We start from the raw sequence: 24,798 nt of genomic DNA, 5'->3' as shown, positions 1-24,798 counted from the left end.
TGTACGATGCACCACACTATATATATATATATATATATATATATATATGCAAGCATACATGCTGAGGACACCTCTGAAACTGTTTTTGCTGTGTACGAGGCTTGAAGCTCCACACGGCCACAAATTAAGAAAACAGAAATGTATAAAAGAGCTATAAGTTGTGTTGCGTAATTTCCCTCGACGCTTCTTTCTACCAATGCGTATAAGCTAGCTGTGTTGCGCTGACCAAATGGTACGTCTTTCACGTCCCAACGACCTCGTTGACGGGAAAGTACGGAAATCATTTAACTATATTCTGTCATTCTACACGTTTCTTTTATTGGAGTGTTGTTTGCAGCAAGGAAGAAAAAAAACACGTGATCTCGTTTGGTTCAACTTTCAAATCGTGCATCGATAGATACAACCTCTACGCCGCAGGCCGGAATTAACGAAGTAGGTCAGCGTGCACAAATAAATCTTGCTTTCATATTGTCATGTTGCCATTTTTGTGACATTTAAAAAAACGCACGTGTACCGTCTGCAGACACTTGAGGGAAAACGTAAGGTTGGTTCAAGAAAATACGAAACCAAGGTCAGCAGCCGAACGCCGAAACATATTATGGTTGCGATGGCTAGCAGCATAACGAAGGAACCAATCAATCGGCCGCTCAAACGATTGCATGAGAACACACACACAGAGGGAGAGAGAGACTATTAGTGTGGACGGTGGCACCAGATATAGCTGCTACTTTTTCGGCCCACGACTTCGCGCAGAAGCCGGCGGCGCTCAATGAATGAGCGATGTCGATTAACCACGGTCCAGTAACCCAGTGTCGCACAATCGCCCAATTTCCACTATTGTTGAAAGATTCAAAGCTTCTTCTTTGAATCTTTGGACACTTTCCGGCGAGTCCTGGTTGGCCACGCATACAAGACTTTCCTTGGAGAGAAGGAAAGGAAGTTTCATAGCGAGGGCCTCATTCTGGAAGACTTGATGCCTCGAGGTGGTATGCGAGGGAATATTGGTCAGCTGCCATCTCGTAATCACATTACTACGTGACGCCAAAGAAGGCGAAAAATAGTGTTCCACACTCGCCGTCAAGGCAACAGGTGCCGCTTAGTGACGCGCCCATGTTTAAACACATATATACCCTATAAACTGGAAAGGGGGAAATGACCGCCGCAGCTCAGTGGTTACAGCACCGGACGCGTTATTCGAAGGTCGCAGATTCGGATCCTGCCAGTGCCAACTTATCTTTCCGTCTACTCTTCTTCACATTTACATTACAAGTACTTCTACTAGCGTTCCCCATACTTTCCCTGGCATTATCGTCTGTTCTCATTAATATTAGAGAGACAGGTTCACTTCCTTCTGGGTTCCACGACTTTTCGAAGAGAGTATACAGCGATGCCAACTTGCATTTGACGTCACTGTTGTCGCAATATTACGGTACTAGCTAGCTAAGACGCTTCATGAACTCTTGCGAAACGGTGACATCAGATTAGTGCCGGTGTCACTTCCCATTCTTTCTTTGTTTCTCCTTGGCGCGGCTGGCGAAAGAGGGGAAGCGGGCAAAACACCAAAGAACGATAGAGGTGAATGACACACTGTCGTCTCTTGCACTGGCACTCTCAGAAAAAACGTCGCGAAGGCCGCCATCTTCTAGTATCCAGCGCAGAGAAGCTGCCTGTGACGTCACACGCAAGCTATGTATAAACAGAGCGATACGAGTCAAGTCAGTACTGGCAAAAAAAAAAATGCTAGGGTGCAACCACAACGAGCTCCGCTTCTTCCTCTCGAAGCATGCCACAACAAGAAAAAAAAATGGAAACCATTCAGACTCACGAAGTCACCGAAAGCATAATGTAAGCGGTGACGTGAAATACGCTAAATAGTCGCAATGATATTCGTTTGCTAATACGACCATAGCAGCCCCGACAGGTGGTATCACATCCACCAGCCGGTCCCGTTATAGACTATTCACTATTTCGCGGACGGGTTGGAGTGTCGCCATGTTGGGCTGTGAACCTTTTCCGATTTATATCTTTGATAACTAAACGAACAGTGTTACGGTAGACGCATGCGTATGAAAATCGCCTATACGCGGTAACCAGGCAGTACGCTAACGTAAGCAAGTTTACCGACGAACTAACGCTCCGTGGGAAGTGCTTGTACGGACTACATGGAGAGACAGAGCTGAGAAAAAAAGAGAATTGCGTACTCACGGAGAAGCGGCGACGGCATAGAATCTCGAGAAACTAAAACTACCCTCTCGTATGTTCCATAAAATAAAACATATTACGCGAAACACAAAGTGCAAAGCCCCTTTGCGCGTTACGCAGGAACCTTTCCCGTGCGGCCACCACAGCAGCAGTTTAAGTAGCTGTACTGAAGCCCACAAACACTCACACAAAAAAGGAGAAGAAAAAAAGGACACGCCAACGGAGAGTGGTGGATGATGGTCCCGTCGCGGACGTGTGTAAATGTGCTTCCGACATGGCGGAAATAAATGATCCGCCGACGGTGGTGCTGGTTAAAAGGAGGAAGTAGCTGCGAAAAGATGCGAGGAAGTGGACCAAAGGACCATCAGTTCATAAATACACACGTCTGCACAGGAGCGAGCGCACTAGCCAAGCACTTTATGCGAAACTGAAGAAAGGCACTGCACACGTTATACGGCGCATATACACGCCACGAATTTTCGCCGTTTCTGTTACCCTCTCGAGTGTTTTTGGACAGTGGAGTATTTCGAAACGCGCAAGTACACGAGGGAGATTTCCGAGGGGAAAAAAAATAAACGCTCAAATCCGTCCCCGCTTCCACGCACACGAAGAAAGCCGTTTGTCGCCCCGTGCTAGGGTCCTTTCGTAAGTATATTGCGAAAGGGCGAACTACAACTGACGCATGCATTCGCGAAGAAACCGAAAAACATATACACACTTCAGTAGTGCGCGTACTGGGTCACAAAATTCAGCCAGGCCAGTTGTAACAAATGATAAGCTCATCCAGAAACACGAGAAGCGGGGCCTCTCTTTCTCTCGCTTACATTTTTAATATGTGTTCAGCAATGCTCGCATTTTTTTTTTTTTGCACGTTACCGAGCAATGTTCCACTGGGTGCCATTCCGATGCGATTCACTTTTTTTTTTTTTTACTGAGAAAGTTCTGAAACCCACTTTAAATAAGGGGGGGGGGGGAGGGAGCTTTCTTAAGCAGTACGTAATAAGTGCAATTTTTTAAAAGGACAACCAATCCCATCACTGTAGTAAAAAAAAACGCTGACCAAGGGCTATTAACGATGCCATATCGTATTATAGTGTTGCATTTTCACAATCACTATTGTAGCGTTGCATATTCAAACGACATACAACCTAAAACGCCATACGGCATAACGTGTTCACAACAAGGAAAATTGTAACGCGGTAGTTGCAAGAGAAATAAAAAAAGTAACAGAAATGAGAAATGCGGCCAGCAAGCATCTCTCAACCCGTTCTACGCTTGGAACATGCTAAACCATTGGTTTTGGCCGTGATGTTGCGCAAGCAGCTGATCCTCGTTCTCTTTGCATGCCTTCGTTCTTACCCTTCCGTTATTAATTTGCATGACGTTTATACTTTCTACGCAGTTCTTACACATAACACTTTATAAGGCTCGCTGCAGCGCTGTTGCGTACATTTTTTCCTCTCCTCAGCAGTTGTAACCACCACAAATCACTCCAATAAAGGGAACACGAACAGCAAGAGGTGCCCTCAAAGCAATGCACTGCTTGGCTTCTTACAATTTCGAGCCAGAGCTGGCTTAGAATTTAGAACGTTTAGCGAGATTATTAACCCGGCGGCGGAAAATCGAACCTTCGGCCTCACAGTGATCACAGTGCCGAGAGCGCGGAAGTTTTTCTGTTTTTTTTTTTCGCGGCGAAAAAAAAAGGAAAGGGGGGTCCTCCCCGTGTCTGCTGTGTTTTCTGATAAACAGCTAATTTTCACACACACACACACACACACACACACACACACACACACACACACACACACACACACACACACACACACACACACACACACACACACAGGTGCGCGCGCGAGAGAGATTCATAATCGGCGAGCAGATCGGTTATAACTATGAATAACGCCAACTCGGACCCAAAAAACGCAGGAGAGATAAGAGATAGGCCCGCCTTACACACACTAAGCCACGAGTGAGCGAACTAAAGCGGAATGCGCTTATCGAATTATCGCAGACATCGCGAAGTCAGCTAACGAGAATAGCGGGCCCAGAGAACGCACGTAGGGCCAGCTAACGAACGAGTCGACGACCGACCAGAAATTTCAATACAAAAGTGATGTAAAGTTTACATTATAGTTAGAACAAAAAAATGAGTGATATTCGTCTGAAATTAAATCTGCGCGGTTAAATATTCCCGAGATCGCACACTAACAATTTGTGTCCAGAAGCGAATGAATATAGGATTACACGCGCATCCATTTACGACTGCCGACCGAGGCGGCTGAAACGCAGACTGCAGCTCTAGTGGGACGGCACACAGTAGTCGCGCCTGCTTGCGATGACATCGAATCGCCAAATAAGCTTCCCTTTTTGTGCATCTGAACGTTTCAGACGACTTCGACTGAGAAATCGCGTAATTTAGCGACAAAGTTACAGACAGGCTAAAGCGTGACCAATACATCATATAGTGACAACGTTACACCAGAGTGCTAGTGCAGGGGAGGCCCCCTAACTGTTTGGTCCCCAAGATTTTGTGCTCTGTCGCGCTCTCCCTGCCTTTTGCCGTTCGCCAGCAGCCACCTTTTAAAAAGAGCGCCAAGGAACGCACAAGCTCGGGTCGTCGCGCCACTTGCGAGTTCCTAGAACTGAAAGTGTTCAGATTCAGAACTGTACAGTTCACTGTCACTGATTCAGCATTACAGTGACCTACGTTACAGTATTCGTCAAGTGGTTACCAGAAGGTTACGCTGCCTTGCCACTGCAGCGAGGTAACATTTCAAAGAACATTGCGCCTCCACATCGACTAGCGATTAAAAACGCTGAACATATTCATTTCAAATTGGTAAACAGCCCCTAAACACTACTATATCCCTTCCTTCTGAACGAAAAGAAATGTTCAGTGAATTGCTGCTTGTTTCCACATTTCGCGCCGAAGGCATAACGTAGTCACGTCAGATATTTCAGGGTTAGACATCACCCGCTGCAAACTACACAGCCCACTCCCCCCCCCCCCCCCCCCTTTCGATGTTAGAATGTTACGGGGGACCGAGAGAGGGAAAAAATAAACAAAAAGCACGTGATCCGGCCAAACGTAACGTCCCATAATAAGTGTGGCAGCTTGGGCTAGCTGGTATGGCATGACGATAGTTATAGCACGAGAACAAAACGACGACAGAAAGCGTTCGTGTCCTTCGTGTGTCGTCGTTTTGTTCTCGCGCTATAACTATCGTCCCATAATAACGCTTGCAATAGCAGTCCGCAAGAGATGAAAATCTACCCTCGCTCGAAACTGTTGTACAGAACGCCAACAAAGTACGGAAACCCAAACTGAATAAAGCTCTGAATCGCTGCGCTGGCGGTTAAATTGAAAAGTACTTCTTCCAACTTTCAGAGCAGCCACGTCGGGGCCCTCTGTTAATGATTGAACAACGGGCTAGACATTGAGTAGGTAAGCGGCGCAGCGGATGAGCTGCGATGCCCACCTGTCGTCACACATGCCCCGTCAAGTACGATAACAGCAAGTTTTCGCATCCGATATATCCTTGTACAGAGTTCCAAAACACCGTCAACGCACTCCGCTGAGCCGTCGAGCTTTTCCAAAGAACTGAGAATGGATCCCCCGTTAAGCAGTAGTAGCGATGCTTTTTCGCGAAGCCAAAAATGACACACACGCAGGAACGCAAACATCCAAGAAGAAGAAATTAACATCCAAGAAGTAGAAATGATTGACGACAGACAGATGATCTGCTTGAACCCAGGCGAAACTGAAAAAAAAAAAAAAAAACGGCAGTGAGCTGCCGCTTCTGCAAGACCTGGGACGTCAATGTAACGGAAATTGTACGCCTCGCCCGTAAACAAAAAGACTTCAAGGGGAAGAGGGGAAGGGTGAAAACCCGCTCGCTTCGAAGTCGCGCGCCGTGTGGAAAACCGAAACCCAGATGTGTGCGTCCGTCCGAGCGCTCGTTTTGTGTTCTGTTATTTTGCATTTTTTTTCTTCGTTGTTTATACAGCGCGACCTCCGCAGATGCCCTCCGCAAACGCGTGAAAAAGAAAGACCCCCAGAAAAGAGGCACGGCTTCGCGAAGATGAGCTCCCTGGCCACTTCGGGGTAAAACGCGGGGCGATGAACAGCGACTTCTGCAAAGGCGAGAGGGAGGGAGAAATAAGAGGAGGTGAGGTGTAGATGCAACGCTCCGCGCATTTTTTTTTTTTTTTCGCAACGCGCCGTGAAATAAATAACGGGAAGGATAAGAGACCATAAACTAAGACAGATAAAACGGTGGATGAGCTTCTGGCGCAACATCGCAAGAAAGCAACGGTTGAACAGGACTCCGGCGCAGCGAGCGTTTTGGAAAGCGTTTCGTGTAATGACCCACAAAGGGAGTTGTAATATCGAGGGCCGTTAAAGAATAAAGAAAAACACGCGGCAGATAAGAAAAACTGTTCGGACCAACGCTCTTAGCGCTCACGTTGGAGGAGATGACGTCAACGCGACGATACGAATATAGGGTGGTGTACTGCGAACGAGGGCCAACTTTTATAAAAGCCAAACAAAAAAAAAAGTGACAGACGGTAGAAATCGTGCCAAACACGTCAAGTTTTATCTGAAAAATGTGTGACAAAATGTGCGCTTGTTTTTTTTTTTTTACCGCCGCCGTTTCACAGCGACATGGCGAGCAGCCTGGAAACAGATTACAATTTCGAACACCGTGTGCTGTTTGCGTGCGCATTAAAGTAGGGTTGTTTTTCAAAGCGCGATACAGAATACGCAAGCCATGCGTTCTCAAAGGTTAGGCCGGTGTTGGTTAGGCATGCGCGGCTCGTACCAATCATAACACGGCATGCGATAAGTTCAAAGGAGATCGCATTAGCCACCCCACCCAAACCCCCTGCTCAACATGAAGGCGTTTGTGTGCTGAATACGGCTTAAATATGCCTTACAAATTTCGGTACTAATGTTTACGCACAGCGAAACATTCGGGAGATTACCAAAAGAAAGTCACAGTGACAACGGGAACAAACTACAAAACAAGAACTGCTAGTCAACTGAGTAACGGTACACTAACAAAAAACAACTAGCAGACGACACAGCTGAGGGGTCATCTGGTAACAAAGATTGGGCGAGAACACATGCCGCGGCGCTCTCAGCGGGATAGTGCAAAGGCAGCAGCAAAACAAAAACCCAATAGAGCGTGCACAGCACCTCGCGACATCGTTTGCTCCGGGGGCCAGCACAAGCGGGAACGAGCAATCAAGTCGTAAACAAAAAATCGAGCGATCAAGAAACGCGGCTGCCACAGACGGGTGGGCTTCTTTCCTCAAGCACGCTACCTGCCGTCGCGCCCAGATCGCTGGGACACGGAAGCGCGCACGAAAACGACGGCGCTGAGACAGCAACGCAACAGGAAGGAAGAAGCCATTTCAAGCAGTAGCCGCATCATTGAGCACTCGCTTCCGACAAAGCGGCCCTGTGCTTCACACAGGGCGCGCAATAATGGGCCGGTCGGTGACGAGCGTCGTATCCCCCGTAAAGTATTCAACGAGAGGATCGCGCAACTTGTGACGCGCACAGAAACCCAAAAAAAAGCACGAACGTAAAGGGGAAATAAAAAAGGCAGTGACCCAGCCCGCTTCCTGACAAGGCACGGAACAAAACACCGGCAAAAGAGCGGCGCCCTACGCAGTTCGTCCCACAGTCTTCCCTTCAAACAAGATCACATCGCTGGGATTCTTTCGGCGTCGATAATCGGCCGAATGTGCAGGCGGCGTGCAATGTCTAGGCCAACGATCGAATCAACGCGAAGGCAGGGGCCGCGTAGGAAACGCAGGCCGAGTAGACTGCCTTCGTAAACCGCGCAGAAAGTTCGAAAGAAGGGTTAAAAGAAAAGCTCTGCGAATAAGAAACAAGAATGTAGCAGAACTGGAGCAAGTGCGGACGCAACAGCGCTAACCTTGAGCAAACTAGCGACCGACGGGAGGGATTCTTCCGTGCGTCCAAGATAAAACTGTGCACCCGGCTCGTCACGTTCCCGAAATGTCGCGACAGCCGCGTGTCACACTACAGCCGCGGTCAACTTGACACTCGATTAGAGACCGCGAAAAGACTGTCCCGAGTTCTTAAACGACAGCATCCCGGTACGCACGCAGAGGAGGAAAACCCCTTCGACAAAGGAGCGTCGGAGATGGCGACGCGAGCACGGCAGACGGGAGCGCACAGCTTCGTATCGCTACCTAGGACTCGTTACGGTTAACGTCGCTTCGGGCACGCTTTCCTGCCGCGCTCCGAATCACTGTCCGCTCCAATTCGGCCGTTCTCGACGTATTTTAGGCCTAAGGGGAAGGAATAAACCTGAGCGCCATATTGCTTTTTTTAAGCCAGCGCTAGCCATTGCCAGAGGCAGTAGCACGGTTTGTATGAGAAAAGCGGCGTTCCGGGATTTCCGACCCTGCCAAGGGCCACGGACGCTGTCAACCGTCGGCAAATGCGGGTGAGTTTCTATCGGTGTCGCAGGAACGCGCAGCGCGACGCTGACAGGGCGTAAACGACGACCAGGCACAGCCCGCGAGGCGGTGTTTCGAGGGATGCGAAACAGGGGCGCAAAGCGTCACCGCAGCACACACTCACTTGGAACTCGGCTCTCTCGACGTCCCACTGGGCTCTCTCCATTTCGAAGCGGGCCCACTCGTGCTGTATAAAGTGTAAAATCCCGGGTATGGAGTACTGGGGCCTCTGCGCTGGTTCTTCTTGGTTCATTTTGGCGTTCATGCCCATGGGGCCCCCCGGCGGCCCCAACTGACTGTGATTTTGCGCTGACGATACGTCCTCCATATCACTGCATGGTCGCCATTTACATGGATCCAGCCGTGGCCGACGACGTCACGCGGAATGCCGGGATACATTTTCCGCCGCGCAGATGACGTCATTACACGGCTGCTTACTTTTGCAGCAGGCAGAGAGCGCGACAAGCGCTGCAAAAGTTCGACTTTAGGCGTCGTGAGGGCGCCACTTGACGTGCCAGAAGCGGCTGAAAGCGCAGCTGGGAGAAGTTTATCCGCGCGTGTTCTTCAGCGTTTTTATTTGTCTAGATGTATGCAAAGTTCGCGTTTTCGTACGGATCGTGCGCTTTTATGGTCCTGCCCGAATATTGTTTTTTTAATGTGACCCGATGGTAACCGGTGCCCTAATTGATTGTTAACTAATTGCACGCGGCGAGCATCATTTAATGCTTGTAAGTACACGGCGTGAGGTTCGTGCCAATAATATATTTCAAAGGCGTTCAATGAACTTCAAAACAGTTTCATTTGTGATAAATCTACGCCGGTGGTTTTACCACTGTCAGCGTTCCTCTTTGTCAATTCGCGGGCTATTCAAAACAAGTTAAAACAGTGGTAAACAAATCATTTTAGTGCTGGTCCAGTGTATTGTTTTTCCGTGTTAAACTAAGAAGCAGCACACCTGAAAGCATGTTTTACCACACTCTTCATCAGACCGCGGTGAAGACAGCTTGTAAGAGGGAGGAGAGGGTGAATTTGGTAATTGCCACTTTGTATGAACAGTCTTGGACCTCGCAGAACTCCTTCAACACCCTATAGTATGCTTTGCGCGCGAAGAATTAAATTATGCCAGTGACAAGCGAAATAATTTAGTTTCTGAACCATATATCACAAGTACTTTAAATTATTTCGGTGTGATCGATCACTGTTGTTGGTTTATCTTTGAAGTTGGTCATATCTGAAGCCGAAGTTCGATTCCCCATTTGAATGGCCCTTTTCTATGCAATCTCCAGCTTTTGGACGCTATCTGAAGACATGTACAAGTTCCTGTTGATTGCCAACTGCGAACAGCGGCTGCGTTACGCCTACTACTTCTATCCGGTCGACAAAGCGAAAAGGCCGTCGTTGGAAGCCGCGCTGATCAAGAAATGTCTTTCCAGGAATCAAAACAGCGTAAGTATTTGCCGGCTTATTCGGAGCGACTTTTTTTTATCTGCTAAAAATCCCGGGCGGAAGTTTAGACCAAGCCCATCATATCTAGCTAGCTTAATTAGCGGCGCCCCAATTTGCACCTGCGTGTTAATTATAATTAATGTGCAGCTTCATGTCTGTGAGTGATTCAAGATGACCATGATAGCGAAGTGTGCCGCCTCATTGGGCCTGCGCTGGTGATAGTGACGATCGGGTGATAAAAGTTGAACAGCGTAGTGAAGCCGTCTATGACGTCATAGGTATATTACCGAGAAGCTCTCGTGTTTACCGGTTACCAGTCACGCTCGTGGCCAGGAAAGAGTGCTAGCCCCCCCCCTCCCCCCCCCATCGAAATGAATTTGGTAAGGAAAGTGGCGGGATTTAGCAGTGATACTGCCACCTCGCTCAATTATTATTTAAAAGTAGGTGCTATATCCTCAAATAATCAATGGCTTCAGCAGATACCTCCCATCCCCTGAAAAACATTCCTGGCCACTACCTTTTCACCGGTATAATAGTAATATTAACAATACCAACCATGATACGATTCTGAGATACATCCTATAGTGGAGGGCTACGGAAATTTTGACCATAAAAGGTTCTTTAGTGTGCACCGACATAACATATAGTGTACAGGCCTCTAGCACATTGCCTGCGCTGAAATATGACTGTCGCTACCGGAGTCATACCCTCTACCTGTTCATTAGGAAAAGTCAAGATGAAGTCAAAGATTGATAAAATGTGAAAATTTACCTGAGATATCTGCCAGGCATCTTGACGATAGTGTTCATCTATTTGTAAATGTTTAGTCATAATTTTTTTCGTATTACTTATAGTTTCGATTATTTTACATGGTCAGACACTTTGGCGAAGCACATGCTTCATATAATTCCCCTCCCCAGCTCAGATAATCAGAACACTAACATGGATGTTTCCATCATATATTAAAAACGTTAAGAAGGACTGAGTACTGGGCAAGCACAAGTAATTGCTAATACTATTACAAAACATGTGCGCAGACTAGAGTGTGACTGCTTTTACTGTACTTACCACGCCAGAACATTCTGTGCAAAACACATACATGGCATAGAACTCATCTTATGTGAAGAATGTGCATGTAGCATACGTGCTACATATCATTATGAACAGGTACTAGTTAAGGAACTACAGTAACGGTGATAACCACCTAACATATCATGTACTGAGGCTTAACATTTTTGAATCTTAGTAAGACATTGTGTTACATGTGCCAGATTGTTGGTGACAGTTTCACTGGGATGCCGACTTTAGCAGGCGGCCACTAGAACAGGGCACATATGAGAAGCGTTGGCAACAGACAAAGTGTGGAATGAGTAAGTGTGATTTTGCAAAACTCGTCAGTAATAGCACAGCTCTTCTTTGTTTGATTCTCCAGTGCTCATTTTTTCTGCACGACGGCTTCAACATCGTGTACCGCCGGACGGGACAGCTTATACTGATCATTGGTACAGATGACGATGAGGTAACCAGCGAATTCGTCTTTGATTGATTTTGGTGATGGGCCACATTGTTTGTGCATGCTATTAAAGGCAGCTGAGCAGCACAATGCGAACTGTGCTGCAGTTTCACTGCTGATTTCACCATGATTGGCACGTCCACTTTTCAGCTGTTTGTAACATAAACAGTTTGCACCACATCATGTTGAAACCATCTCAATGGTTTACGTTCTTAACATGCTCAAGATTACGGAGGTCAAGATTACTGCAAAGGAGCACTACATCTAGTTTGTTTGTTGTATCAGGCTTTGGGTGAATGTTGCCGTGAATTGGCAATTCAGCTGTTCCTCTCATGCAGAGAGCATCGCGGTTTCATAAATAGACAACCCAGTGACAGAAGTGCGGCTACAAACTGCTCCAAAAGAGGCATGCTGCTCCAAATCGTAGTTCTTGCTAAAATTTACTTCGAACCTGCTCCTAAATGGCACTGAGAAATTGAAGACGAGCAATTTTGACTGTGTGACCAACTTGTAAACTCTAATGAAACTGAAAAAAAATTTGTACGCTGTGATTTTAGCATGTTAATATGTAACACTGTTGGCTCTTATTTATGCAGCAAGAACTGGCATATCAAGCTTTCAGAATATTTAAATATTTTCAATTTTACATGCAGGCTACTTCAGTGATATGTAAAAATAACAGAGATTGTAGTATTTAAATATATAGCTCATATCTCGAGCATTTGGCAAGCAACCTAATCGTTTGTGTCTTGCAATTTACATTGATTTTAGACTTTGGAACATCTTTCATAATAGATATTTGTACTTATGCGACACTCTGAATATAGTAGGAGTTGTATGGCATATTCTGCCATCTGCTCCTAAAACACCAATAGCTGCTCCAAAGTGGTACTTTTCCTGCTCTAAATGAGGCTCGAAAGAGTAAAAAGTTGCTTTTGTCACCGACAACCTTATAGTGTTTAAATACACTTAGGCCCTCAAACATGCCTAATTGCTTCCTTGTTATTCGAATTTGGAAGAAAAATGTACGTATTTAAATTATCCTAAAGAAGCATTTCGTGGCAGAATGCAATGTGCAAGTGTTAAAAACATGCTTAGTCTCGTCAACAAAAATTTTTACGTAATGTTACACTTTTTCCTGTTCTTTTATTTTTGACATATTCAATATTTGTCAAACACCAGTCCCTCACACATAGTCTAGATTTTATTTTGTTGCCCCGAATGAAAAATTGGTACAAGAACTTGTTGCACGATTTTCCGTTTCAATAAAAACTGACACATTGTCGCATAAAAGCAATCACGAGATCTTTACCAGCATTTTTTCACTTGAACAAACCAGGCATGTGCAACATATTTTGTATATTACACTGTGAAAGACGAGAACTGAGCTTGCTCTGCAATGACGAATTTGACTGCTTGAATCATCATAGTTTTTGGAGTCACCTATCATTTCTTATCTTATCTTCATCCAACAGCTGTTTTTTTTTTTTATTTGCTATCAGCTAGAGTTGGCTTATTTTCCAACCTTATCTCTGCTCGCTTCAGCAGTGCCTCTGTAAGTCTACCTGCCGCGTCACTTGCGGTAAGAGCACGCCTCTGCCCTTACTCCACAACAATGGAGCCTGCATCAGGCCCCTGATTGCTGCTGATAACAGAAATAAGATTATCGACAGCTATGCATGTAAGCAAGAGCTGCAGTGTTGGTGTCGGGCGTGGGAAAGATAAGAACCTGTTTTCAAAAGTTGCTCACAGAGTTCATCGAACTGTTCCTCAAAGGGGGTGGTTGCCTCTAACGGTTCCGTTGCCAACCATGACAACTCAGCAGCTGTAACGAATGCGCAACATTACTTGTGTATTGAGATTTAGGTGTGCAACAAATAACGCTATGTAGGCAAAATTAATCTGTAGCCACTAGTATGCCATGCTTCATCACGATATTGTGGTTTTGGCATGCAAAACCTCAGAATTTATTACTTCTTCAAATCTGGTTTGCCATCAATAAACAGCTATATTTTGAAGTTCTCATTCCTCTATCTGTGTCAATGATTTTCTTGTTCTAAAATTTTTGCTTACCACGTAAAATTAAAATCTTAAATACATTGTAGAGCCAAGTATTTAGGTTAGCTTTAGCAATGTTGAGTTCGTAACCTTCGTACCTGTCTTTAATCTTAGAGATCTATCCTAAATATAAATCGGGCAAAAAAAAAGGAATGCGTGTGTGCATGTATATGTGCACACACAAAGCATAGAGTACACACAGTAGGATGCAATCCCGGATATGTGGATGCAGTGATAAACCTTGGCAGTATAAGAGCTCATCATTACTTTAAAGAAAAGCAAAATAGAAATGCGTTGATGGGCTGTAAGAAACATGGACAACACGGAATAACAGACAAACACAGTTACTGTACTGCAACCATCGTGTTCAAGAAGCAAGCCTGAATCCGTGCTTCAATCCATGCGTATATTACTTGAAAGAGCAAAAAGTTGGAAAAGAGCTACAAGGGGCAAATATTTATAATAAAAACAGATACTACCCATCAACCTGCAGAAACAAAAAGACTGAAGATAAAAGCTGAGAGAAACTAGCCATCGTGTGGCATCGGTGTTCGTTATCTTCTCATGCTATTTTAAATACATAAGTGTGGATGCATTTAACAAGATGTTCGACTTCATTTATCTCAGTGGTCTTCAATATACAGATGCCATAACAAAAATATGTTGACCTTGTTCTTTGCAGAATAACCTTGCCGTGTACGAGTTCGTACGTGCCTTCCTACAAGTCCTAGATGCCTACTTCTCGGGAGTGGTAAGCAGCGCAGAACGCATTGGTTATTCTTAAGCCCTTCTAATTACTTCTTGTTGTTCCATTTCAGACTGAAAAGAAGGTATCCTTACATCAAAAAAAAAAAAAATCTCGAGACATGTCAGCATTCAGCAGCTTGTTTACAATGCGCGCTAGTATAACAATTGTAAGAGATGTCATTTACTTTTATTTGATGCTTGCTTTTGTGCGCTTTTGGATGGTTATTGAGGTTGGGTGTGTTGCAGTTAAGTTGAGTATGCAGCAAACACAAAGCTGTGAGAATTTCTCGAAACAGTGCCGCAATGACAGAGCTACACGCATTTTATTATCTAAAGAAGGTCCTCACCGGGTTTCGCTTTTTCCTTCGCTATGCTTTGCTCGTAGGCTTGTCTATTTTTCTGGCCTGTGTTCCTCCTCAGAGGTTGAGAAGGCGAGAGTGACGATTATGCCTACAAGTGAGCAGACAAATGGGTTCGTTTTGTGGATGACATGATTCGACGTGAATGCAATGGTGACATCGGAGGAAACGCTGAGGATTACCGAAAGGCCTCGCGGAGAGGAGGGATTCTTTTTGTGATGGCGAATTCCACAGCGTGCAAACGTAAGAAAAGCATGGGACAGAGTGGATAAGAGCGCTTCTCTGTCCCATGCTTTTCATATGTCCGCACGCTGCGAAATTCGTCATCGTAAACCAAAACCAACAAGCCCACGCTTGTACAGTCATATTAAGGGTCTGTTTCTTGGAACTCTTGGGGCACCGGTGGCTTATAGGACTGCCATGTTTGGCATTGTTGACTCTGACGGCATTTTGAACTCAGTGCAAGCATTTATTTGGCATGTTCAAAAATATCGGAGGCGGTTCAGGGCATTTTAAGTGTCAACATGGCTGAAGAAATTATTTGTAGGATCCCTAAAAATAAGGAGCTTGCAAACCTCAAGATATTACATCGCTTTCCTAAATGTCCTGCATAATCTGTGACTATAACGAACACATTCACACTTAACGCCAAGTAGGCTTGTTTGGTTCAGACTACACTAGGTTAGCTCCAATAGATGCATTATATGTGACGAATAGATGAGTCGCTTGAGCATTTCCCACTGACTTGCAAGTGTTACTTTCCTGGAAAAGTAGTACGGGTACTCCACATACATAACTGATCACTGTTACCATTTTTAATGCTGTTCATAAGGTTTTCTAAAAGCAAAAACGAAAAGAAGATGCGCAGCATGACCAGCAGCGTGTTGTATCTTCCTTTTGTCTTTTGTGGATTTTATGAACATTCAAGATTAACAGGCTCTCCCAAGCGGAGGTATTGTAGCACTTCGACTTGTTTCAATGACGGAATCGCCCACGCTTTCCGTAGGGTGCCTTGACTGTAGACGGCACCAGATCGTTGCCGAGTTTTTCAAGCTGCACCTCGTCCTTCAGCACATGGTCAGTAATGGGAACGTGTCGGAGACCAACGTACAAAACATCCTGGAACGGTTGAAAGCTTTCGACAACGCCTGAGTGTGGACTTGACTACGATGCCGCTGCGGACCGTGGGCAGCGCAAGGTCGTTTTCAGAAGTGTGAGCAGGCACAGTCTCAAAGACTTGCCTGCTCACAATGACGTTGGTCGAGTCCTTGCTCACGAACTAGAGGTCGACCTTTGACAAAGCGAGACAAGTCACTAGTGTAGTGGTTGCTTGTCGGTGCACATTTTAAATACGCGCAAAGAGCTCTTCTTAAGTATGGACCCTTCTGTACAAATACGCACAAAATGAAAATCACTGGTAATACTTTTGCCAGATTTTTATTTCAGTCTCATTTGTCTTACTGCAGTGCATCAGCCGGTAGAATGTTGCAGCTGTTTTTACAGCCCATTTATCTGAAACAAATTCATTCCTTTTTTTTGTATGAGTATCTCTATATGAATGTACAAGAGATGTCTGCTACCGCTTTGCAAACTTTGGAAAAGGATATATCCCGACTCTGAGTTGCCAAGATTTGGTAAAGAATACACCATTAAAAAAATATATAACCATCTCTTTGCATCTGACAATTTCAAGGCTGTACATCCAATTCCATTCCAAACCATCAACTGTCACAAGTGGTTTGCACAGGGTGACTTGTTTCCAAGAAATGCAAGTGTTCTGTCACAAACGAATAATTGAAGAGAAGCTCCGCCCACAATTACAAAAGCTATGCACGTTCTTCATTCCCGGAAACTTAAAACAATTTCCTTGGGTTCCACGTGGATTCGATTGCCTGTACCCAAGCGGTACTTACTGGCAAACCTGAATATAGTGAAATTGAACAAAACTTGCCTGATGTACCACATCTACTTGTACCATGAGCACGTCTTGTTCCCAAAATTCAGGATGAAAATTATGAGTGTTTCTATTGCATAAAGAAAAGGCACCTTTTTCGTCTAAATTATTTTGTAGGTTTTTTTTTTCTTTCATACATGTAACTCGAGAGCTGTTTTTTTTTTTTTTTTTTAACTGCCCAACAAAACTGGCTTACCTCTGCTAGACACTCATTCACGGCGTTCTTTCGTGCTAGAACTGGAGAATCCCATCACCTGTGCACATCACAGTGCGTGGGTGCGACGCACCCTTGCTCTTTCTCGGGAGTATATGCTGTGCTAGAGTGCATCAATGTCCTGATAGCTTGTTTAATGTTTGTATATGGTTTACCTTTCCTTCATTATTGCGTGCATCATGTCCAGATTACTAAACTTTTTTTTTTCTTTTTCTTCTCTATGTGGCCTTCTTTGATGTCCAATGGCAGCATTGGGCCCTCTACATCAGAACACGGTCAACAATATTGCATGTACTGCCTGTTAATACACCATGTAGATGTATGGCTTTTGCTTTCCGTTAAAGTCCGGCTCGCTCGAAAGTCAAGGGGCACTTTTTTTTTGTAATTTGAGCGCCCATTCATTTCATAATTTGCAAACACAATCTTCAGCAAGAGATCCACGCAGTGGGTCAGAACAAAGGGAAAAAAAAAAATTTTTAGACCTGAACGAAAATTAACCTAGAAGTTTTCTCCTTTTCATTCCAGAGTGAAACCAAAATAATTATCGTTCTTTGATTAACGGAAATCAACGCAGTTTGGAACAACCAAACTTGCACAATGCGAGCAGTCATGCTTGCGCTACCCTCAGGGTACAGTACTAGCGCGTATCTCAGGCACAAAACCTTAAGTGAAGATGTGTTGAAACTTCGTGAAAAATTCAAAGAATGGCAACCAGCGCTGTTTATAATAATACATGTAGACTTTCGTGTGCCCGTCACGCAGGCCAGCACGGAGAGGGCATTCTAAGGACTGAAGGTCATCAGAACAGCGGTATTGCATATCTGAGAGTACACTCTACGACTGTATTCTTCGAAGATCATACCCTTGACCCAAAGCACAGAGACTGATCAGAAACTTTATAGTTCACTTACGAGAAAATTGAATACTATAACATAGGACACTGGTTTGCACTAGTTGGTACGAATCCATGGTACATTTATTTGCGTTCTTCTATATAAATCAATCAAGTTACTACACCTCGAATCTCATACTCAAAATTACATTTGCATACAAACAAAACCGTTACGAATCATTACAGAACAGTGTGTGTGTGTGTTTTTTTTGTTGTTCTGGAACAGAAATGGAACGGCAATTTTTGCAGTGGAATGGAACTGAAATGGAATGAAACACATTTCATTCCAACACCTTGGACCCATGGGCTGTGATATTTAGTTTGAATTGCCTTAACCGGGTGAACACTATTTAAAAGGTTTGCGCAGTGCCACAGCAAAGTGCATAAAATTTCAGTGCGTCTAAAAAAAAACAGGCCCGTATTTGCATGTTAACCTGCAAAAGTCATCGAAAGACAATAGTCTTGGGTGTAGAGAGAGTGATCAAGACATTTATTTGATGTTCTGCGCAAGAAAATCGGTGCATGGTATTCTCGAGGCGCTGCGTTAGAGTACTTCGAGCGTGCCGCGAAGGCGAACGAGCGCATCGTCACGTCACACGTGAGACATGAGCGCCATCTGGCAGTTTTCTTAGAAAACAAAGCGCGGGGCTCTGAGACTGGTGTGCGCGCCCATCTCGGAGATGATAACGCAAGGCGACGGCAAGGTGCCACCACCGTCTCGTCTTAGCAAAGCGTTGGAAACACTCGCCTTTCCGTGCAAGCGTTGCATGGTCAGCGCGTGATAAGTGCTACGGTCCTTAAAATTACTTATGTATGCCTTTTCTAGTAAAAGACGCACATGCGGAATATATACATGTTGCTATGGTGCCCCAGGCATGCGCAGTAATTGCTTTTTAATTGACAATTGCACAAGCATGAACGCTCAATCTTGAGCAACATTGGTGGGCGCTGCGGATGGGGTCGGCTGTTTAAAGTACCCGATGCATTTAAGAGTGGACAAACAGACCAAAATTTTTGCATCTAAGGTCCCCAAGAAAGACTATCATCTTTAAAAAATACCGCAGACAATAAAAAAAGGAAACAAGTTTTATTTTCAGTGAAACACATTCACTGTGAAGAGCAGCCCTACAAAACCATCATCGCATAAACAATGCAGGGAAACATATGTGAAGGACAAGAGGTCACAACATACAGATGTACAAACAAGAGACAATGGAAGGCTACAACCTGAAGACATGCATAGTTTTTTACACTAAACAGTACAGGGAACATTTAAAACATGCACAAAATCACAGTGACAACTAACCGCTTCTGCAATACTTGAGCCATAGCAGCCATCAATCAGGTCAACTGCTTCTTTCAAATAACATGGCCATGGGTTAAGCATGCTTTCTGCCGAAGTTGCGATTAGTACAAGCAGCTGTCAAGTTACATTTAGTATCGACAGTGCCCGCCACGTCCATTTCTTCACAAAGTCTCGTGTTTAGGTTTCCACTCGCCATTCATTCATCGCCAGCAAGAACCCACGCCCAGCTCCGCATTGACCAAGCTCAGAACTGGCTGTTACCGAACCCGGAGATGCCACTGAAGCATAGAAGGAATCTAACTTATATGAACATTGACATCAATGGCTTTAGCTGCTAAAGAGTTGTTAGCCACCGACATAGGTGCCTCTTCAATCTGAAAAAGCAATACTGTTCAACTATGAAATGAGTGTTTTGGGTGTGATAGCAAGCACAAGGTGGAAGATGTATTTTCGACAATATGTTTCCGTTGATGCAAAGTAGCTCTGGTCATATGTCATAAAGAAGGATGACAAGAATTTTAGTTTAAGTTTTATCATAGCTTAGGCTTGAGGTGTGACCATATGCATCATAGATATGGGGAGAGAGAGACTTTGACAATCCTGCTTAACTACCTTTGTGTAATACGCACACATTCGTGAACAACTATGCCTGTCTTGGGCCACACTACATCGTCGTAGTTCTCGCATTTTTTCAACTCTGTGCTCAGCTACACATGTTCTTGCACAGGCTTCCATTATCAACTGAATGTTTCTGCACATCAGCGCACATATAGCACAACTATGCCATTTGCAAGATGCCACCAAAGCTCGAGCCACAAATGCGAAGCTGGCAGGTTGGCACTGGTACAGCAAAAGGTGCTCATGCCAACAGATGTCCGGTACCGGCAGAGTTATTCAGTCGTACGAGTTGCAAAACTCCCTATAGGCCCCGTGAATCGAAATCGTGGGAGTCTGCTGAAACTAATAAAAGCTTGCAAAGACGCCTGCACTGCATACTGTGTTGAAAAACTTGAGAGGAGCACACGCAGGGGCGGTGCCGCAACAACATAGTATTTCGTATTGCTGCTACCAGATGGCGTGCCAATTTGCAGGCCCCCATAAAGAATCGGCCATTGGCACGTCATGGTTTCAAACGCAATTTCACAACCAGTACGATTGAAAGAACTCTGTGGTACCAGCACATACCAGCCCTAAGCGGCCAATGCACTGCACTTAAACAAACACCTACATAGCTTTCAAGGTGAAATCAACTAATATGGCCACTCGTATGCCGCTACTTGGCAACACAGCCGTACCTACGTAGCCACAGACACACAAGTCCCACGCAGGTTGGGAGGTCAGTATATCATACAATAAGTCTGAACAATAACACTGGTGTAACAAAGAATAAATACTTCTTTCAGAGGCAGCAGAAACAAAAAACTGCCGCAGACACTTGCATGCCACTTGCTCCGCATCACTGATAGTAACATCAGAACAGAACCAAAGGTAAAGAAGTGCTAAGAAACAACAAGCCAGTTGACCTGAGAAATAATACACGTAATGCCATGCCCTAGTTAAAAGAACTATCTACTTTGTCACATGTAAGCTTCAGGACAGTGCAAAAAAGCATGCTTTTGTGCGTCACCCTTGAAAAAGAAAGAATCAAGGACCAGCCAAACACCGCTACAGCTTTACAGATGAAGCTAGCTTCATAGTTACATAGTCTCAAAAAAATAATTGGTAAGTAGTAAAAAGACAGCAGTAATTAGGAGAAAAAGAAGAAAAGGCAGCTGGTAGCAGCTGCATAGCAAGCTCTCTTGCACAAACATGCCCACAGGAAAGACAAATGGGAACAGCTACAGACACCCATCTAAACTGACTAATGAACCATTGCAGTTCAGAACGATGACAACCTCAAAACTTGACATCATCAAGTTTTAATAGTGACCCGGAAATTTGGAAGCTCCAATGTCAATTGAAAGACTAAGCCAACTCAAATCAACGCAAGCTCGTAAATATTAATAACTGCATGGTCCTGAACAGAGCCACACTCTCTCTGCACGCAACCATCATCGTGGGCAATACGACTGCTGGAGTAGAAGCACAACCAGAAGTTCAGGAAATATCGACTGCAAGCTTAATTCAAACGACAAAGAAATACGGCAGAACTTTGATGCCAAGACTAGCATGGAAGTGTTACGCGAGTGGACAGTACAACCACCACTTCGTTAAACATGCAAGCTACCTACTTACAGGACGTACAAAACTTGCAGTTCAATGGAGCACACATTTAACAAGGAAAAGTTTAGAATGGTAGTTGTGTCTGACCACTTCTGCACAAATATCTTTGCCCACTACATTGTACTTCACATTACTTCAGTCATATCCAAGTAATAAAGTCTGGATTTCAATGGCTCTTGCTAAAGTACTGGCTGCCTTTGCATTTGAGTTTTCATTGGACATAACATTAAGCAGTTTACGTAGTTTGAAATCCTGTTTAAAATCGGCTTTACACAGTGCCTGTGGCGTCGTCCAGTGAAAAACAGGTACAGTTGGCCATCAAATGACACGGACCATGTCAGTGCACACCGAAATTGCATCTGCACGGTCTAGTGGCGAGCCGCCTGCTGCCCAGAGCATTGCTCGGGCGAATGTGCACCTACAGCTGTGCTCTCGACAGAAGACGTCTAGCCACTTGGGCAGCATAGATGGCGATTTCGGCTCACACTCACACGGTGCATATCGTTTTGAGATCAACTGTACTTCAATGGGAAAGAATGAACAGAGCCGCTGCTCACAAAATAAAATCTGCAATTCGAGTCTGAATTTTGTGCAAAAATCCAATAGGAATTTATTCTGTATGTAATGGCCAATTACCACAACACCTAAACATGGTGTCGGCGAAATGAAATGGAAAATGTTCTTGCCTCTCCTCAAAACAATTGGAAACATACTTCTACAGCGACACAATATTCGGAAAAAAGTACAGCACATAGTTGTAAAGGTGCTCTTGGGTGCAAGAAGTGCTGCGTATATAACCGTGCTTAAAAAGTATTAGCGCTAACAAGTACCAAAAACTACAGCCAGTTTAACACTCCAAGACGGCAATGCAGACTCCCGCTGAGCAGGATTGGTATGCGCTATCAGTTACCGCTACAACTTTTCTTTTATTTGAACGTACTGCTACAAAATAGCTCTCACCAAAACACTAAAAGACACACATTCGTTATGGACACTTCCAGGTAAAAAAAAATAACACCAGTCATAGCACAAGCCCTGACAAAATTTCTGGGCAACTTCCACGTTCAGTGACCGTTCATTCATTTTTGCAAGACCTTTCAAACAGCACATGCTCACATGCGACACCCACAGACAGCTACTCTAGAAAGGAATTGTTGACGTTCATAGCTGCTTTCAGTCATAACTCACTCACCTACCCAAAGAACGTGTAAACACTTCACATTCTCATGTTTACATCGTTTCAGGTGTAAAACCCAAGCTTACGCAACGTTGAATTTCCACACGCTTGGGACAGAGCTACGGTGCAGTTATAATCAATACAGAATGCCTGCCAAGTAAAGCGAAAACCTTGCGTTTCACACCTTTACTAGCTTAGCATGAACGTGCGACGAGCTCATTGAAACTAGTTTATCGTGACATTGCAAATGCTTCAAAGAATTATTAAAGGAGCACTGACATCAAATTTCAAAATCTAGATGTGCTCTTAATTCGATTGCTCGGTGTGCCTAGGTCCTCTTGGCCAAATTTGAATTGCGTTCGTCACGTGGAAGTTATTCTATTTTGACAGCAAACAGCGTACAAGAGCATAATGAAAAATGAGATGCCCCGGTGACATCGACAGTAGTACTATGTGTTCAGTGTGATACATTCCCCGCATACTATCCTGTGCGACGATGCACTAGTAGCGATAGTGTCTACGATCCGAGTGTTTTATCCTGGCGCCAAAGCCTGGAAACGCACTTACTCGTCATGTGTGATCTTCGTTGTACCGCTTTGAATGATTTCGTGAAATCACCAAGATGCAAATCGCCCATAAAAGATCGGCGAAAGAAAAGAGCATTATTAAATGTGTGCTCATCAGTCAGGGTGGCGGAGAACCGTTGTGAGTTGCAGTCGTCTAGTTCGAAAAGCGAAAAAACCACAGTGAGGGTGTCTTTTCACTACGCGCATGTTACACGCCAACACTATTACAAACTATCAAAGTGGAGCAGCATACAGACAGATATCATCGCTAACAAGTAACACACAGGTATCGTTAATAGTGAATTTTACTTCATCCGTAGACTTCCTTACGTCTACGTAATAACAAGTTACTGCCGCCGCCGTGAGCGGCCGGACAGATGGAGCCATCTGGAGGCGCAAGCAAGAACCTGGCAGCTTCTTGCTTCTTATTTCTCCTCTGGTGCGCTTCCCCTATACCTTTATTCCATTGACCCCCTTGCGTATAGCTGAATGGTGTGCACGCCACACACACTAATATAGCTAATTTAAACGCACGAGCGAACGCAGCCGAAGCATGCATCATCGGGCACGTCATCACTGCTGCTCGAAATGGCGTCCATTTCGGAAACGCTCTTCTGCAAAAGGTCGAGCGAAGCAAAAATGATTGGTAATGTCGCAAATCATTGAGATTCCAAGCTCCAGACTCTCGTATTCAACACTAATCGGCACTTTTTACGGCGACGACGGCAATGCATGTGACAAGGCATGACAATGTGTGCGCCTAGCAGACGCAACGTTTGCGAAGCAGCATGGCCTGACGTCCCTCTTTTCTGTGGAGAAGTGGTCAGCTGTAGCGTGGTGTGGAGGTGACCGTGAGGTGGCGCCAGTGGTAGCACATCCAGCTCTAAAAATAGCGGGATTGCCGGCGGTTTTGAATCGTGCTAGATACCAGTGATATGAATCAATAAAAGTAATAGTTATTTGTCCCGCAGTTGCGGACACGAATCGCTACTAGAGTGTCGATAGCTATTCATTGACGCAAAAATCTTTACATCAGTAAATTTAATGTTAGTGCTCCTTTAACTGTAAGCAATTAGAATGAAGAGAATAGCCGTGTTAAGAACTAGTCAAAGCCATTGAAATGATTTAACCCTCGGAGACGCACCGTACAAGCAACAATGTAGAACATGGGGCAAAAACGAAAAGACGAAACCTTTTATGGGATAGTCACAAAAAACTGAGCCAGTACAAGCGAAAGAGTGCTTACTAGAAGGTAAACCACATCGCTGACAATGCAAAACGAAGCCTTGCCAGAAGATAAACAACCAGGCTACTGAGACCTCATACAGCACAATATCATCCAATCTACATTCGGCTTTGATAGCTGATACACCTTTGGCAATAAAGTGGTGTGCATGTAGCCTGAGAAGATGTACACCAAAATTTCAAAGAAGTGCTAGCCACAAACAAACTTGGTTACAAAGTACATGTTATAAATTTTCCGTGTACAGCTGAGAAACAGAGTTTCGAACTTGAGTCAAAATCTATCGCCAAAAGCACTTTTACTTTTTGCAAACAGTGCCCCCATCATAACGAAACACGTTTAGCAACTACAGCGGCCCTTTTATACCGAACTTTGTCGCAGGACCATTGAAATGACA

The 24,798-nt window shown here is 44.7% G+C and overlaps 2 protein-coding genes across 5 annotated transcripts in view; one reads left to right on the top strand and one right to left on the bottom strand.

Moving 5' to 3' along the window:
* LOC119167346 (Connector of kinase to AP-1) overlaps window positions 1–9,089 on the bottom strand; it is a 114,601-nt gene extending 105,512 nt beyond the window's left edge. For all 4 annotated transcript variants that reach the window (XM_037418811.2, XM_075884679.1, XM_075884678.1 and 1 more), the window contains exon 1: window positions 8,828–9,089. In XM_037418811.2, coding sequence (XP_037274708.2) covers window positions 8,828–9,031 — 204 coding nt within the window. In that variant the 5' untranslated portion in view covers window positions 9,032–9,089. The remainder of the gene's footprint in view (window positions 1–8,827) is intronic.
* Window positions 9,090–9,305: 216 nt separating this feature from the next.
* On the top strand, window positions 9,306–15,978 carry LOC142787018 (AP-4 complex subunit sigma-1-like). The gene is made up of 6 exons (XM_075884639.1): window positions 9,306–9,431; window positions 9,990–10,149; window positions 11,582–11,668; window positions 14,403–14,471; window positions 14,539–14,623; window positions 15,833–15,978. Exons 2-6 carry the CDS (start codon window positions 10,012–10,014, stop codon window positions 15,976–15,978), a joined length of 525 nt encoding a protein of 174 aa, XP_075740754.1. The 5' UTR covers window positions 9,306–9,431; window positions 9,990–10,011.
* The last annotated feature ends 8,820 nt before the right edge of the window (window positions 15,979–24,798 follow it).

This window comes from Rhipicephalus microplus, unplaced genomic scaffold (genome assembly GCF_043290135.1).
Source record: "Rhipicephalus microplus isolate Deutch F79 unplaced genomic scaffold, USDA_Rmic scaffold_42, whole genome shotgun sequence".
NCBI lineage: Eukaryota > Metazoa > Arthropoda > Arachnida > Ixodida > Ixodidae > Rhipicephalus > Rhipicephalus microplus.
This window is presented reverse-complemented; position numbering and strand designations above follow the sequence as displayed.